Genomic DNA, 16,952 nt, shown 5'->3' on the forward strand with positions numbered 1-16,952 from the left:
ACCATGTTTATTTTGCAGCTCACTAGCTTGTCTCTCTGTGTGCGGAATAAACCAGCTTCTAATCACTTTGTTTCCCTCCCAAGAGTCAAGTGTATTCATGTACAGTATCATTCACTCTTTTCAGAGTTGGCACGTGAGCTTCAGCTCAGCGTGGATGACATCAACAAGATTCGCGTAGAGAATCCAAACTCTCTGCTGGAGCAGAGCTCTGCATTGCTCAACCTGTGGGCAACACGCGAGGGCAAAAGAGCCAAAAGTCAGTATGAACTTCTAGAAGCTACTATGGGTGGGAATCGTGGACTAACTTCTCATAGGATATTTTTGTGATAGGTTGCCAACGATAAAATCACCATACAGTGAACTACCATAACAAATACATCATGTAGGACTTTCTTTTCATAATTAATCCAATAAATCCATTCCACCCACACTCAACACTATTAACACAAAATACATTTTATAGAGAATAATTATAGTTTTACATGCAGAAAGTGATGCTAAATAATTATAAATGACAAATGGATGGAACACATTGTTGATGTGGACTTCCCATACATCCTGGCAAAATCAAATTCAATAGTGTTTCTCAACATATTTATCAAAGTGCTGTCACTTGCAACTTTCTGGCCCCATGGGGGGTTATTTAGCAGTTGCAGTCAATAAAAATGCACAGTGAGTCAGCAATGCGTAGGGTGCTTTGTTTGGGCACTCGATTTTGCGGAACGATACAATGCAGGGAAAACGGACTAGTTTGTTACGTGCAATATTGCAAAAACATATCTTATAACACAAAGCTACAATGTTGCTAGGGTGTTTTTGTTCAGATAGCTTTTATTGATCCACTGTACATTGTTTTGGTTTTGCCATGTTTTAAATCTCATTGTACATGTGTGTAGTGGAATTAAAAGCATTCTAGTAATGCATAAAATGTATAAAAGTGGTCCCCAACATCCTTTAATTTTTCTGTATGCGGCCCACAGTGGAAAAAGTCCGGACACCCCTGACTTAGAGCAACAGCCGGCCAGATATGTGTCTCCTATTTATGTCATGTTTATGACATGCTTGTATGTCAGTTCAGTTGCACACTTGCTGACAAGTGGGACTTTTTAATGTGATGTCAATGGCAGTGTTCTGTCAACACCATCAGTAAAAATGTTTTATTACATTTACTATATTTTTGTCAAAGACTACAACAGCTGATCGTTACTACTTTTTAAGTAAAGGAAGTGCTGACAACCTTGGAAAATATATATTGAATGTTTTAAACAGATGACTTTAAAGTATTATAATTGGCATTTAAGACGTTTTTTTATTTATTACTTTTTTTTTTTGCTCCAGAAAATTTTATATCAATTATTGGACACATTATTATTTTATCAAAATACCAGAGAAATGTATATTTTATATTCTGTGGAGTTCATTCATATTTGTATTGGGGTACTCCGATCAGGGTTTTATGCTGTTGATTCCGATCATCCATGAGTGAAATCTGTCGATGCCGATACATACCACATTGATTAACCGTAAATTTTAGGATTTAAGGAAAGGTTAGGACAATTCTAAGGGCCCCGGACTGCCTGGAGCCACATAAATTAGGTCATGATTAAAAAAAATTAAAAGGGGGGGGGCTGGCATTTTTTTTTTTTTTTCATAGGGCCCAGAATTCCTGGCTGCACCCCTGTTATTGGCCATATGATCTGAAAAATGGGAACCATATAATCACCTTAATTTAGAAAAAAACATTTTACTTATATAAATCACTCATGAACCTTAAAAAGGATAAGAGAAGCCTAACCGGAAGTTCCAACCGGAAGATGTGTTTGTTTGGGTTTGTCGCTGCACGCCTGCGCAGTGTGAAGGAAAGAGGGAGGGGGACACTACCCAAGACATTGGAGGACGACACTACATTGCACACAGGGATTTCTATAAGCAGTAATAGTACGAGCCACAGGTGATCGTTTTTTGTGATTGGCATTGAAATGCATTGATCAGCATATGCCAATCATATACTTTTCCATGAAAATCAGTCGATACTGATTGGTGGTCAATTGATTGGAGCATCCCTGATTTGTATGCTCAATGTGTTTCTACAAGCTGGTCATTAATTTAAATAAGAAGATATTGTGTGTCATAATACCATCATGGTTGGCAAAATACATGTAGAGTCCTGGGATTGTGATAATTTCGTCATAATCGTGATCATTCTCCAAATACTCCTAAATCCTGCTTTTTTCTGTGTTGGATTACACCACTACAGTGGAGAGCTTGTACACGGCCCTGAAGAGCATTGACCGCATGGACATCATCACAATGTTGGAGGGCCAACCAGCACAGCCCACCAGACAAAGCTCCCGTGATCTCAGCAGACGACGACAGGACGACAGAGACCACCTCTCTCCAGCTATGACCAACGGTAAGCTCCGAACCCCAAATTTGACTGTGCGACCTCTTACCTCCTTCTGTAACATCCTCCGAAGACTTCCTATCGCCATACTCCTTTAATGCATATGAATGCTGCCTTAAAACCTTTGCAGGTAATAACTACAGCAACATGCTCATGGACTCAGGACACTCCTACTGCAGTACGTGTGTAGTCCCTTCTATTGTGATTTATTATACCATTCTGTCAGAGAGGTATTCATTTAACATGTTTTATTATACTTGTAATTTGCACTTCGTTGTGGATATTCTACCCCACTTATAACCAAAATATACATATTGTTAAACAACTATCTCTCTGCCACTTAGTGATGGGTAAATGAGGCGTCATGAAGCGTTTTGACAGATTGCCAAACTGTATAGATACTGTGTCAATACTGTTTCACTGAATACTGACACCTGCTGGATGATACAGGGTGCGCATCACTGCCAATCAGACACATCAATTCTGTCGTCTGTCTCTAATGGTGTAGGGGTACACCTTAGATTCCAAACAAATAGTGTCTATGGACGTTCGTAATTTGTATTATGTTAATCCCAGTTCAAAATAGCTTTGATATCTTTCAATGATATAGTCAATAAACAATGACAATGTGTTTCATAACGTGGAAACCAAAATGAAAGCGTTGTGAATGTGATGTCGCCTATCGTCTTTAAGGCAGGGAAGTTTTTTTGAATATTTTTATTCAAGAAAATCCTTTTGTTTTCCAGTGTCTTGGCATTCAAACCAAAAGCAAATCAATACTGTAAACTGAATTCAAGTTTTAAATTAATTTATTATCAACTACCTCTATGGAAGTAGTAAAGTGTTTATATGCTGTATCTTTCTGTGTGTATTGATGAGGTGCTTATCTTTCGTATGACAATTCTGTAAAACTAATGCATTTAACCTGCAGGAAATAAAACAAATAAGAGTCACTGACATGTAGATGAATTCTGTCAGCTCAAGAGGAGATGAACTGTTTCAGAGGAACGGGATGAAATACAGAATTAAACGAAATAAAACCAAATGTCTTATTTGCCGATATAACATCACAAAATGGTCCCACAAAATCTTTCTTTTCTTGCAGTCTCCATGTCACACCGGATTCAATGGAAGAATTGTGCCTCAAAAGATTTGTTGTTATTGCTGAGACAGGCCAATGACAGAAGTTACACTCGCTTCCTTAGAAACACAGTTTGGCGCCTCGCAGACAAGTCAAACAGCAACTGTGTCGGTCACGTGACGTTTTCTTAAAGAGATATGCGCACCGACACGGGCTTTCGCTCTTTGAGCTCTTTGAGCTCGACACATGCGCCGACGGGTCGATGTTCCCGGAACCATCACTACTGCCAGTACATTACTTTCTAAGGGAGACTTTTTGAAGCAGCTTTAGTATTGGATCTCATCCCACTTGAATAGAGAGGTATTGGCCAGTGGTGACTTATAACACTGCAGGGTTGGTTAGATAAAAAGACGCAAGCACATATTCGTGCAGCGTGTACCAATACATTGTTATGATCACACCATACATAGATCATAAATGTTGCCTAACTGGCTTCCTTAACAAGACTGTCTTTTACTCCTTTTCCTCATGGTTTCTTTCACACATGCATACCTTACATCTTACTGACTCCATTTTCATCTGTGGAATGGTGGTAACTCATGCCTGTGTCCAGGGTGTAGGACGAGCCTGAAGTTCCAAGTGCCATTCTGTGAAAACTGGAGCAATGTGTCCAGATGTAACCATGCATAGAAATCTCAGGAAGGCATTCAGACCCACTATGAATCTGGTTTTATCTTGTTTTGTCCTCATTTGCCTCCCAAAGGCATTTTACAGCCTTTTAGTTTATCTTCAATACTGTACTGGATTAAACACTGCTTCAGAAAATAGTATATTATATAAGCTCAAGAGGTTGAATGTATTTCAGCCTACAGTATTAATTTTCATAAAAAAAAAAAAAGAAGCATCACCAGAGCCTGCCGTTATCAATCTGCTTGTTCTAATTGAATGAAAATATCAGTGTGTTTATAAGGACACGTATAAAAAAAGAGTTAAGCAGTTAATATACTGGAAATCGAGGACTGTCCTCTCCATCTGTCCACCGAGTCCCGTCACAAGACAAACACTGCATTACATCTTATAAAGGGTTGGAGCCCAGACGCAGAGTCAGGATGCTGGTAAATGAGTCTGAGTCTTTTTATAAAACAAAGTATCAACATAAACAAGGTTAACTAACAAACAGCGATGGCGTTGGGAACACGGCACTCTGATCATGTTAATTCTTCCCACAAAAACACTCGATTTTAGTATTTAGATTTCGGGGGAGTGGTAAGACGTTATTCTTTTCAGAAATTACAAAAAACAATTACATTCTGATTGCTTGCTGATACGTTTAGTTGAAAATTCTACTAACAAACACACCCTACAGTGTGAGGAAGAGCCTTTATACTGTATTTGATTGATATGAACTGTGGTGCCTGATGTTGCATGAAGAGCAGTTTGACTTTCTTTAGGACTAATGTTCACTGTTTTCATTCCCTGTTTCTCTGGACAAGTCATTTGCAGCCTTACTCTTCGTCTTCCTCCTCCTCCTCACTCCTCTCCGAACTCTGACCTCATGCCGACCTCATGTTGACCTCTGCACCATTTTTGATTTTTTTCATTTATTTACCTGCGACGTTTCGTGCATTTTTCTTTTTGGTGTTTTTTTTTTTTTCTTTCGAGTCTTGAAACTCCCACATTCTTAAGTGTCTGCGAATGATTCACCTCACACAGGCTGTGCACTCAGCACCCACTGGAAGGAGGGAGGTGACCCTCGCTCTCTCCCCCACTATGCGTCTGTGCTCATCACCCTTTTCTTTCTTCTGTCTCTTCCCCCACAAAGTCCTTCCTCTCCCCTGCTTCCCTGCGCATGTCCCCCCCGCATTTGCACTCACATACTGGCATGTGAGCAGTATAACTAGCCGATGTGTAACACTGCACTGCCCCGCCCCGGCCAACATACTGTACCTTTGCATGGCATGCACACAATGAATGACTTTGCACGGTTTTTCCCTCCTTTGTGATTTCTGTGAAAAAGGTCACAAACCTTTTTTGTAAACTATTACAAGAGTCTGTGGTGTTTAAGTATGAATGTCGTGATTATAAAGTGGGTTGTTTTGTGTGAAAAAACAAAAGTCCTTGTGAGTGTTGTAATTGTATAAATTTGATGTTGTACCCCCTCATCCTCATTTTAAATACGTCGTTCTTAATCATTCAGTCAGACTGGGTCAACATGAACGTATAAGGTCTTATACAGCTTGTCTGTCCTACATATAAGTGTGCAACTTCACAGCTTGATTATTATTTATTATGTTCTGTGCAGTACTGTGGAAACGTCTGAGGTCACCATTAGATTTTGTGTTTTAGGAATAAACTACTTATTGTAGTTAGAATTCGGTATAGCACAAAGCTCTTCCAAGTCCCAACAAAAATATATTCATTGCCATATTACTGATTTTTCACTCGTTTGCAGGCTACTTCCTGGTTTAGGCAGGCAATGTCATTGTGATGCATTGGTGCAGTGGTGCATTGATGGCATAGTGCAGCGGTCCTCAAAAGGTGGCCGACGGGGGGGCCACGGAGCTCTTCATTTGGTCCGCCAAACATCACCCAAATAATGTTAACCATTCAGTCTCACTAGAGAAGTGCTTTTTCATCGAGTACTTCCTCCGCTCTGCAGGGAGCAACAGCGAAGCATACGCGTCACAATGAAGCAGCAGTAGAAGAAGATGGTTCGCATTTAAACAAATATGGCTCTATGAAAAAGTGGTAAAAAAAGAAATTTCGACTCTTAACAGCGGCTGGACTACAAAATATGCATTTATGGAAAATGCAGTGCGAAAGCCAATATGTTTACTTTGTAACAAAGTAAACGCAATTTTGAAGGAATATAACCTGTGGAGGCACTTTCAGACAAAACATCCCAAATGTGACACAGTTTATCCCCGCATCCCACCTAATTATTGACTCTGGACTTCAGTGGCAGTCATGACTAATATGAGCTAACACTGACAAAGGCTAAAAGACTGTCAATCAATTAAAATATTTAATCGCAATTAATCACATTTTGTCCATAGTTAATTCGTAAATAATTGCAATTAACCACAGATAGAAAAACGTTTTTTTAAACAGCGCAACACAAAATGGACCTCAATGGAAAAAAACAAACACAATGTACAACAAGTAGACATTGGTAGGGTAAACTGCCCATCACTCAAATATTCTCTTGAAGCAAATAATCTCACAAAATATAATTGTGATTAACATTACTAATAAATCTTTGCAAAATCACCCACCAACTTGAACTTGAAATGAAAACAGGGTGTTAGAAAAATAAATAAAATGCTCAATAACAGTCAGTAGTTTACCCAACTAGGACAGTACCCATATACTGTAGTGCAGTCAGGCTATAGCTTATACTTCACTTCGAAACACTCTTTTACACGCACTTTATCACACTTTTCTTGGTCTGGCGACTTCAGCAGCGTGGAAGTATGACACCACGGGTTTTGCAATATGCAAGTTTTATTCCGTCCTCTTTGACAAACACAGCAGTTCAGCACAAACACTAATAATCACTAATAAATAATAATAATAGCGCTAATAAATTCCCTCGCAAGCCTTGTCCCCATATACTATGGTGACACATGCACCCTAAAAGCTGTCTTCGGCTGTGCCTGCCAGTAACTAGCAGCTCGTAACCCAAATTTTAGCTCGTAGCCGAGAGACGGCTAGCATCTAAAATTGTTGTCAATTTAGTCAAAATCCAAACCTGCATGGCCCTGTGTGAAAAAGTGATTGCCCCCTAAACCTAATAACTGGTTGGGCCACCATTAGCAGCAACAACTGCAATCCAGCGTTTGGGATAACTTGCAATGAGTCTCTCACAGCGCTGTGGAGGAATTTTGGCCCACTCACCTTTGCAGAATTGTTGTAATTCAGCCACACTGGAGGGTTTTCCAGCATGAATCACCTTTTTAAGGTCATGCCACGGCATCTCAATAGGATTTAGGTCAGGACTTTGACTAGGCCACTCCAAAGTCTTCATTTTGTTTGTCAGCCATTCAGAGGTGGACGTGCTGGTGTGTTTTGGATCATTGTCCTGCTGCAGAAACCAAGTTGGTTTCAGCTTGAGGTCACCAACAGATGGCCAGACATTCTCCTTCAGGTTTTTTTAGTAGACAGCAGAGTGCATGGTTCCATGAGCTGCTGGCTCTAGCTAGCTAGCTAGCCGGCACATTTTGCCAGCAGCCCAGGCTCTCACATTGTTATAGGACACTGTCAACCGATTGCTTCTCTGGTTACACCCGGGCATGTCTGCACAATCAATTAATCTAAAGATTCATGGCTGATTTATCAGCCATATTTTTAATGATCGATACAGGAGTATTTTACCGGTGAATCGGAATCGTTCGCTCCTCAAACGGGATATTCGATCGCATCAGTTTATCGGTCACATCCCTAATATACTGTATATGAATATATAAGGTTATTATTTTTATTTTCCGATTATCCATAGAAATAATTTACCGTTTTTTTCTTGGGGGGTACCAAATTACAATACCACCTGGCCCTCACAGTGTCTGCCGACACCAAAATTTTGGCCCTTGGACAAATGTAATTGAGGACTCCTTGCATAGTGAATCAAACTGGAAAAATACCACCATCCCCCAAAAAACTGCTATCAGCCTGTATGGCTGCTGTGAAAAAGGTAATTAAAACAACAAATCTTGTGGTGGCCTAAAACCTTTGACGTGGACTGTACATTGAACATCAGCTTCATTGCTTTTTTCTTAATGTATCTTATAAAGCCACATTTTCATTACCAACATGTTGATTTATTACCAGAAAGAGAGGATTATTCATTTATAATGCTGCATTCCAGACTGTTGGGGAGAAAGAGTTAAAGCCTACAGGTAATAAAAAAGCAAAATAAAAGCAATAACACAGTGAACAAAAAAAATTGCAGATTGCCTCAATAAGTGTGTTGTTCAAGCATTAAAGTCTACATACTACAAAATTGTAGGGACAACAGACCTTGTCTCTGAAACCTTGTTAATTTTTTTTTTGCATTTTAACAAATACAGTACCACAGAGTCATTTTAGTGACATAGGGTTTCTTCACACCAATTTCCATGTACAACAGGTTGTGGTAAATGTTGACATCTAGTACTGTATGTAGTATATACAGATAAATATACTTTTTATGAACAGTGCCAAGCGCCCAGTTCCTTCCAGTTTCTCCTCCTCAGTCAGCCATTGTGGGCGTAACTTGGCTTGTCAAACATGTTTGACAGAAAAATGCTGACATTATTGTAGGAGCTGGCCCTGTGAGGCGAATCTGAAATCTGATTGATTAAGGAAACAACCTCCATTGCTAATATTGCTTAAGTTACATCAGCCAGCACTACGGATACTGAAGGCCCTGGGCAGATTAGATTAGTTACGAAAAGAAGACAGTAGACTGTTGAGAATAAATTAATACAATTTCATGGAACAAATACTAGAATTTAAGTTGGAAATGTGGGTCAGTGCTTCTGATAATGTTTAGGCCGGCAGAAAAGGCCTTGCTGGCCCTGGCTGCACACCACTGCTATAAATTAACACAGGGGATAGTCATAAAATGTATTTTCAAAACATTATATACAATGTAATCACACATCAGAAGCAGCAGATGTTTAACTATTGCTCCATTCAAACAAGCAACAGGCAGTTGTGTGTGAATAGTTGTGAGGCTGAGCAGTAGTGTAGAATGTAGGTCACAAGGTGCTTGAGGTCACAAGTTGTCTCCGATATCTCCTGCACTCTCAGCAGTGAAATGAATGACATGCTGAGACTTACAGTGTCCCCTTGCTCGCTCTCTTTCTGGTGTTTTCTGTGAGAAGGGTGCATTTTTCTTATTTCACTGTCTGGTCAATGTATCACTTTATAGCCTGTTTACTTTGCTGACATCACCATTCATGTTCATCTCAGCTCTTCACTTATTTCCTCCAGTCACTGCTTTTGCTCACGTCTAGTCTCAGTTTGGGAAAAAAGTACAGTAGTTATTATTTTGCTGCTGTTGTGCTTTAATATGGCATGACTGCCTTTCCATGCATTGTAAATTTAACACAGATGTAGGAGTGACCTGAGTCCACGGCCATTTCACTCATGAACTTCTTTTCAATATTGGCTTGCAACAGAGGGAACGCCAAATCTGCTGTACCTGTGATGTTTCTAGCTCTGTCATTTTTTTACTGAATCAGAATGTTATGAGACCACAGTGTGTGTACATACAAGTATTATGTGAGGTGTGAATGAGATTGCCTGCGTGCATGCTCTGCGGCCTGACAGCAATAATAACCTGCCTGTTTTCTTTGAGTGGGGTTGAATGCATGCAAAAGTGTGATGGAGAGTTAGAATGGGACATGATGAGAGAGTGTGTTTATTATGGCATGTTGTATGGTTGAATGAGTGTCCAGTCCCTTGTTTTGAGGACTCTAATTCCTGTCATCTCTCTGGAGGTGGCAGCCAGCAGTGCAGCATCAGTCACAAGTGGGCCTGAATCTGCCTGTGTTGGTCCGTATGTGTCTGCTGCTGCTACTACTGCCCGAATCCTGTCAGCACTCGCTGACTGAGCCTGACTACCCCTCTTCTAAAAGTCCTTGCTCTTATGTCCTCAGCATTTTGCACTTTTATTCCAGCTACGATTGTCTTGGTCCTTCCCTGTGTCCCTTCCCGCTCTTTTCCCATTTGTTTCTTCTTCAGCCTCCTCTACCTCTCCCCTATTTGCCCAGCTAATCGGCAGAGGGGCACTTTCCCCTTCTCAGACTCCCTGTGCTGTGGGGGTGAGGTTGGGAGCGAGGCAGGGGGGCCGGGTGTCAGTGTGCCTCTCTGTGTGTCGCTCCAGGTTATGGGCTGGCGCAGGATGAGCTTCTGTCCCCGGCCTCAATGCAGTACAGCCTACCCTCGCCGCTGGGTGCTGAGGCCTACTGGCAGGAGGTCTCCAGCCTGGATTGTGCACCTATTGCCACCACAGAGGAGGACACCCTCATGGAGATGTCTGACGTGCAGGTGTGGCCCTCAGGTAACTCCCCCTCCCTGGTGCCTGTGGAGGACTCCTCGCTGGAGTGCAGTAATGCTGACGACTCTGAGGGCCTGCTCGGGCTGCCCTATGGAAGTCTGGGTCGGCCGGCCAGTCAGGCCAGCGCCACCAGCGGAGGGGGCGGTGTGCTCAGCTCCATCGAACTCCCCGAAGACGATTCCGAAATGGGCGTTGACTCTCTCAGCACCGCCACGCCGGCCTCGCTTGGCGGCACCATCGCTGGTATCAATCTTAATGGACTGAACAATGGTCAGGGGTCAGAGGCAAGTTCGGAGATATCGGCCATCACTAGTACGACTGGTGGCAATGGAGGAGGAGGAGAAGGAGGGACAGGCTCAGAGGAAGGGCTTTCTCTTGTTGCAGGACAACAAAGGCTGTATGCCCGACTTAGTGAGTCAGCTGGTCACACCTGTGTTGCAGATCGGAATGGAGACAGGTGAGTTTGACCTCGCTCTCCCTCACCTCATCTGTCAACAGTCACAAACACAGCAAAACAATCAAACTGTGCCAACATGCAATTCAAGTAGGACACATGTTAGGTGTGGCCACACGAACACACACTTCACAACACAAACATTAGGCTATTTTTTTTTTAGAAACGTTAAATTTGTCTGTGTTTTTGTATCTTATTACATGAGATTTTATTTTTGTTTTTGTTTTGTTGTGTGTCTTAATTTTTTTGGTTTATTGTTTTATATTTTTCACATTCAGTGGTGAACACGCATATGAATCCCCTCTTTCTTCATTTGCCTTTTCTAGAAGTGACTTTCTTCTGGTTATGTGTTCTCCCAGTTGCTTTGGCATGTATTTGACAGCCACCAAAGATGTTTTTTATGTGGACAGAAACTACCATATTTACCCCAATACTTTATAATATTATTATTACTTTTGTCTCTTTCCCTTAAGGAAAGGCAAGTCAATCGCATGTTTCATTTGGCTTAGTTTTGAACGCAACCTTAGTCCTGACGTAACCCTCCCATGTATCTGGGCTTGGGCCTGGCACTGGACATTTCCAGTGGCTGGGTATTGGGGCCCTGGCCTGGACTCAAACCCATGCCATCTACACAAAAGCAATCAATTCGCCTCAAACATACTTTAAATATAAGTTTGAAGAACATGAGTCGTCTTCTATTTGAGGTCTAGAGATTGAGGAAATGGTGCTCAACATCTTCTGCTCAAGTGACTCAAGCTTTCTTTCCTGTCACTCACACACAAGTGACATGAAAATATACTTTTTTAAAGGAATACTGCACTTTAAAAAAAAAAATTTGCCCTTCATCCACAAAGCATATGTGAAACATGACCGCACATGTCTTTCTCTTTTTTGCACATTCTAAAGAGAAAAACAGCTAAAAAAGCAGCTACAACGTGGGAGCTAACAATGCACGTAATGGGCCACACCTATTTCGACTGACCTGTATATAAACCAAGTTACAGAGACATTGTTATTGTAGCAGCAGACATTAAGAACTATTTTTCTGACGTAGTAACGCACCCCCTCATGCCACTATGGAGAGGTAGCGGGCCCACTCCAAAACAATGTGATAGGACACCAATCTGTACTGACTACAAAACAAGAACAATAATATGAACAACTATGAATATACAACCAAATTATCTGTAAAGTATTAGCCCACATTCCATGTTTTGTTTTGTTTGCTAAATGGACTGTGTTGTGATATGTGCTCCATGTATCCCAATCAATATCATGGTGACTTACAGTTGTCTGTCTGGCCCAGCTGGTCTTGGGCGTCTTTTCCAGTTGATTTGGGGTAGGTGGAAAAAAGTTTCTGTCACTGCAGGGTTGTTAGCGCTAACAATTCTTTGTTCGTTGTGATACAATCTCTTGGAGCAATGTCCTATACACACAAAGCCTTTCCTTCGATGGGAACACAGTATGCAGCAGAAACATTCCATTTCTGTCGGCATGGCTTGACAAGCTCCACATTTACACCACCAAGTCATGCCGGTGTAATGAGTTGCCCCCCATCTGCTATGAAGTTTTACTTTTTCTTCTTGCAGGCTCAGCTTCTAAAACCTGTTGCTCATCCTCCACATATAGCCATACCTTCTGTCCCGATCAATCCAGGGCAAATTGAAGGACCAAGACGCAGGTTGTTGGTGGCAGACACAGTGGATGGTGGCCTCCAAGTCCTGGTTGGCTTTCTCGGTTTGGCCATTAGTCTGGGCTTGATGGCTTGAGGACAAGCTGGGCGAGGCCCCAAGGGACTTACAGAAGGCCTTCCAGGCTGCCAATGTAAATTGTGGAAACCTGTCCAAGACCACATCGAGGGGAATGCCACGGCGACCGCATTACTGCAGACGCTCACCCTCACGCTCCAACCTTCCGTCACTCTTGAACAATACCCCAAGATTGAACTCCTCCACCTCGGGCTCGGATTTGGGGGTGCTGAGTCTCATCCCAGACTCTTCACACTCAGATGCAAACCTCCCCAGTAAACGCTGAAGGTCACAGCCCAATGATGCCATCAGGACCACATCATGCAAATAGCGGAGATGAGATCCTAAGGCCCCCGAACTGGACTCCCTCAACGCCTCGGCTGTGCAAAGAAATTCTGTCTATGAAAATTATGGACAGAATCGGTGACAAAGGGCAGCCTTGGCAGAGGCCAATGTTCACCAGAAACAGGCTCGACTTACCGCTGGCAATGCGAACCAGGCTCCTGCTCCGGTTGTACAGGGACTGATTGGTACATAGTAGCGCGCCACCAATCCCGTACTCCCAGAGCACCCCCCACAGGACACTGCGAGGGACACGGTCGAATGGCGTTTCCAAGTCCACAAAGGACATGTTGAGCAGTTGGGCAAACTCACATGCACCCTCCAATATCTTTGCAAGGGTGTAGAGCTGGTCCAGTGTTCCACTACCGGGACGAAAACAACATTGCACCTCCTCCAGCCGAGGTTCGACTAACGATGGTACCCTTCTCTCCAGCACCCTGGAATATACTTTCCCAGGGAGGTTGAGGAGTGTGATGCCCCTATAAGTTGGAACACACCCTACGGTCACCTTGCTTCAAAAGTGGGACCACCACCCCAGTCTGCCAATCCAAAAGTACTGTTCCTGACTTCCACACAATGTTGAAGAGATGTGTCAGCCAAGACAGTCCCACAACATCCAGAGCCTTGAGGAATTCAGGGCGAAACTCGTCCACCCCCAGAGCTTTGCCACTGGGGAGCGTTTTGACTACCCCAGATACCTCAGCCACGGTGATGGCACTGTCTGCGTTCGTGTCCTCAGACTCTGCTTCCTCTATGGAATGTATGTCAGAGGGATTGAGAAGGGCCTCAAAGTAATTCTTCCACCATCCGACTATATCCTCAGTCGAGGTCAGCAGGCCCCTGCCATCACTGTAAACAGTGTGGACCGGGCACTGCTTCCCCTTTCTGAGGCGTCGGATGGTTTGCCAGAACCTCTTTGAGGCCGACCGGAAGTCGAGCTCCATGGCCTCACCGAACTACTCTCACACCTCCCACACGCCTCCCCATTGCAGTAACTCCAGAGTTGCTCCAAGGTCAACTCTAAGGTCCAGCCTCTGTCAAAGAGTTTGGTTCCAGAACCCAAACTGTGAGTCGAGGTGAGCTGACTATGTCTAGTCGGAATGTCTCAACCTCTCGCACAAGTTCGGGCTCCTTCCACGCCAGAGAAGTGACATTCCATGTCCCCAGATTTCCCCACCAAAGACCAGGTCCGCCTGGCCACAGTAGATAGAGCCGTAGTGACTTGCGTCGGTGCCTCTCGGCGGGAGTTAGGCGACTCCCTCCCAGCTGCGTGGGCTCATCAAACCTCAGTGCAGTGCAGGAAGTGGCAGGCGGTCACTGTTGTCGCTATGGCTGCAGCCAGGAACCGCATGTGAATGCTGGTAGCCCTTGTCCTCTTGCGTTCACTGAGGCGCTTCTCAATTTGGATCGCCAAGGTGATGAGGTCGTTGAGGTTAGCGGGAGTCTCCAGTGGGATCATCTGGTCCTGTAGAGGGTCACAAAGCCCCAAGAAGAAGGCGTCCTGCAGCGCAGATACGTTCCAGTTGCTTTCCGCCGCGAGTGCGTGGAACTCGATTGCATAATTGGCTGCGCTGCAGAAATAGAAGGGTACGTGCTGCGTCACGGCCCAGAGGAGTTCACTGAAACACCTGCTTTGTGTATTTGGTGAAAGCGGCGTAGGACGAGCAGATGGGAGATCGATGGCTTCATTCCGCCGTGGCCCAAGCTCCCGCCCTTCTGGTCAGGTGTGACGTGACGAAGGCGACCCGTGCCCGCTCAGAGTGGAAAGCTGCCTCATTAAGCTCGAAATGCAACTCAAATTGGGTGAGGAAGGATGTTCGCCGAATAGCCAGACAACTTCTCAGGCTTGGAAAGCAGCGGGCCGAGTGACGTTAGATGTGGGCGGGAGGTCCGTGGGTGGCTCACGACTAGCTGGTAGCGCGGCGGCTGAAGCATCGTGTTACAGGGTTGATACCAAAGCACTGAGTTGTGATTCGAGGGCTTGCATACAGGCATCTTGTCTATCTTCCATGCTTTTCACACATGCGCCCAAAGCATTCAACTGTTCCTCTTGGTTCTTGGTTGCGCCTGGTGTAGTCCAAGAAAACAAGGCGATGGTGTATGGAAAAAATGAACAGAGAATAACTCCATGGGAGCCTATGAAACTAAACTAGTAAACTAGCTGGCTGGAAGGCCAGGAGGCGGCTGGGCTAACATAAACTGGCCTGAAACACAAGTATACAAAATATTACAACAGGTAATTCCAAAAAGGCCAAGAGAGAGTCCATATGTGGATGACCAGCAGGCGTCTAAACAAAGAATCAGCAGCAACCAGCTGTAAGCAGTCAGGCTAAATGGGGGAACGAGCAATCAGCCTTCGGTGTGCCAGGCCTTCCCGCCTCCAACCCGCTCAAGGTTATCTGCAAGACAAAAGAAAACACAGGGACTGTAAACGAGGGATTACTGTATTTTGTTATTGTAATCTACAACCAGTTGTTATTTCACTGATATTATAAACATTTTTTTTAAAAGCTTAATTTGTTTTTTTGTGTGTTTGATTTAGTCTTTTTTCAATGAAGAGTCTTGAAAAAGGAGTCATCTTAAATTCTGGTCAATACAGTAATTAAAATCTAGAGCTACTTACATAAGTGTGTGAACTCTGACTCTATTGTGGTGGTCAACATCCTCATGTATGCTTTCTTCCTTTTCAGGTCAGCTAATGGTGGAAGTGGAAGTGGTTCTTTCATCTCTTACCTGCAGGAACAGACAGGCCCAGGATGGATCCCTGTCACTGACCCACAGGCCTGGGTGGGCAACCCACCAAAAACCAGGCAGGTCATTGACACCATGATATCCTCATGCTGCAACTCCGTGGACGGAGACCAGTCCCATATATCCCAGGAGGCCTTGCTGCAACCTGTGAGGGACATGGGGCACTCTGAGATTTTACGAGGGCACTTCCGGGGTACCCAGCCATTTGAGAAGGGTTTGGGCTTCCCACACAGGACCCCAGAGATGAGGGCCTGGGATGATGTGCGCTTCAAAGGGCAGGTAAAGGATTTGTCTCTGTCATGTTATGCAGTAGTTTCTTGCTATTTGCGGGGGTTATTTCTCTGACCCCCAAAACATGAAAAATTAATGCATCCATAAAAAAGCTAAAAATTCAGATTTTTGATACTCTAAAACCTATAATATACCTCTCACAGTTACAAGTTTTAAATTTAAATTTACACATTAAAAAACATACAGCATACACTATTGTGCTTACAAAAGTTACTCAGCATCACGTCTTGTCAACGCATCTTCTAGCACTTGTAAATATTGAGTGAATTGACTTATGAGACAGTGCCCTCTGCTGGATGCACAGCTGCAGCACTTTCCCCTGCAGACAGCGCCATCAACCACTTTCTGTTTAAGCTAATTATTTATGCAATAGAAAAGCATAGAAAAGCATAGAAAAAGCATAGAAAAGGTAATATCAGACATCCCTAATCACAAGTATTGAAGGAAGACGCCTTACCAACACCGAAATTAACCAATATCTCATTTTTATGCAGATTTCGTCCGACAATATCAGTTGGGCGATTATTGGGCATCCCTAGCAAAATGTATCATATAACTCTTATATATATATTGGATTATATTAAACTGCAATTGCACCTAATTAAGTGTCTTATGAGAAGTATTTCTATCAGCAAATATAAACTTAAATGTATTACGGTGAGAACAACAGATCAAGAGATGAGAGCTACAATACAAAATACAATGCAATCAATGATTAAATAGTTACTACGGTGTCTTTTCTCTGTTGTGTTACTTAATTTAGCCACCTCACACTATACAGTATCAAAAATATGCATAAAGCAAACACACACACACACAGACGGACACACACACTGTCT

At 43.2% G+C, this 16,952-nt stretch overlaps 1 protein-coding gene across 6 annotated transcripts in view; it reads left to right on the plus strand.

Moving 5' to 3' along the window:
* ank1a (ankyrin 1, erythrocytic a) overlaps nt 1-16,952 on the plus strand; it is a 128,661-nt gene that overhangs the window by 100,959 nt on the left and 10,750 nt on the right. For 5 of the 6 annotated variants that reach the window (XM_054773285.1, XM_054773291.1, XM_054773286.1 and 2 more), the window contains 4 exons: nt 125-256; nt 2,258-2,413; nt 10,354-10,984; nt 15,762-16,101. In XM_054773285.1, the coding sequence (XP_054629260.1) occupies nt 125-256; nt 2,258-2,413; nt 10,354-10,984; nt 15,762-16,101 (1,259 nt within the window). The remainder of the gene's footprint in view (nt 1-124; nt 257-2,257; nt 2,414-10,353; nt 10,985-15,761; nt 16,102-16,952) is intronic. The other variant, XM_054773292.1, reaches the window with a different exon arrangement.

This window comes from Dunckerocampus dactyliophorus, chromosome 4 (assembly GCF_027744805.1).
Source record: "Dunckerocampus dactyliophorus isolate RoL2022-P2 chromosome 4, RoL_Ddac_1.1, whole genome shotgun sequence".
Classification (NCBI taxonomy): Eukaryota; Metazoa; Chordata; class Actinopteri; order Syngnathiformes; family Syngnathidae; genus Dunckerocampus; species Dunckerocampus dactyliophorus.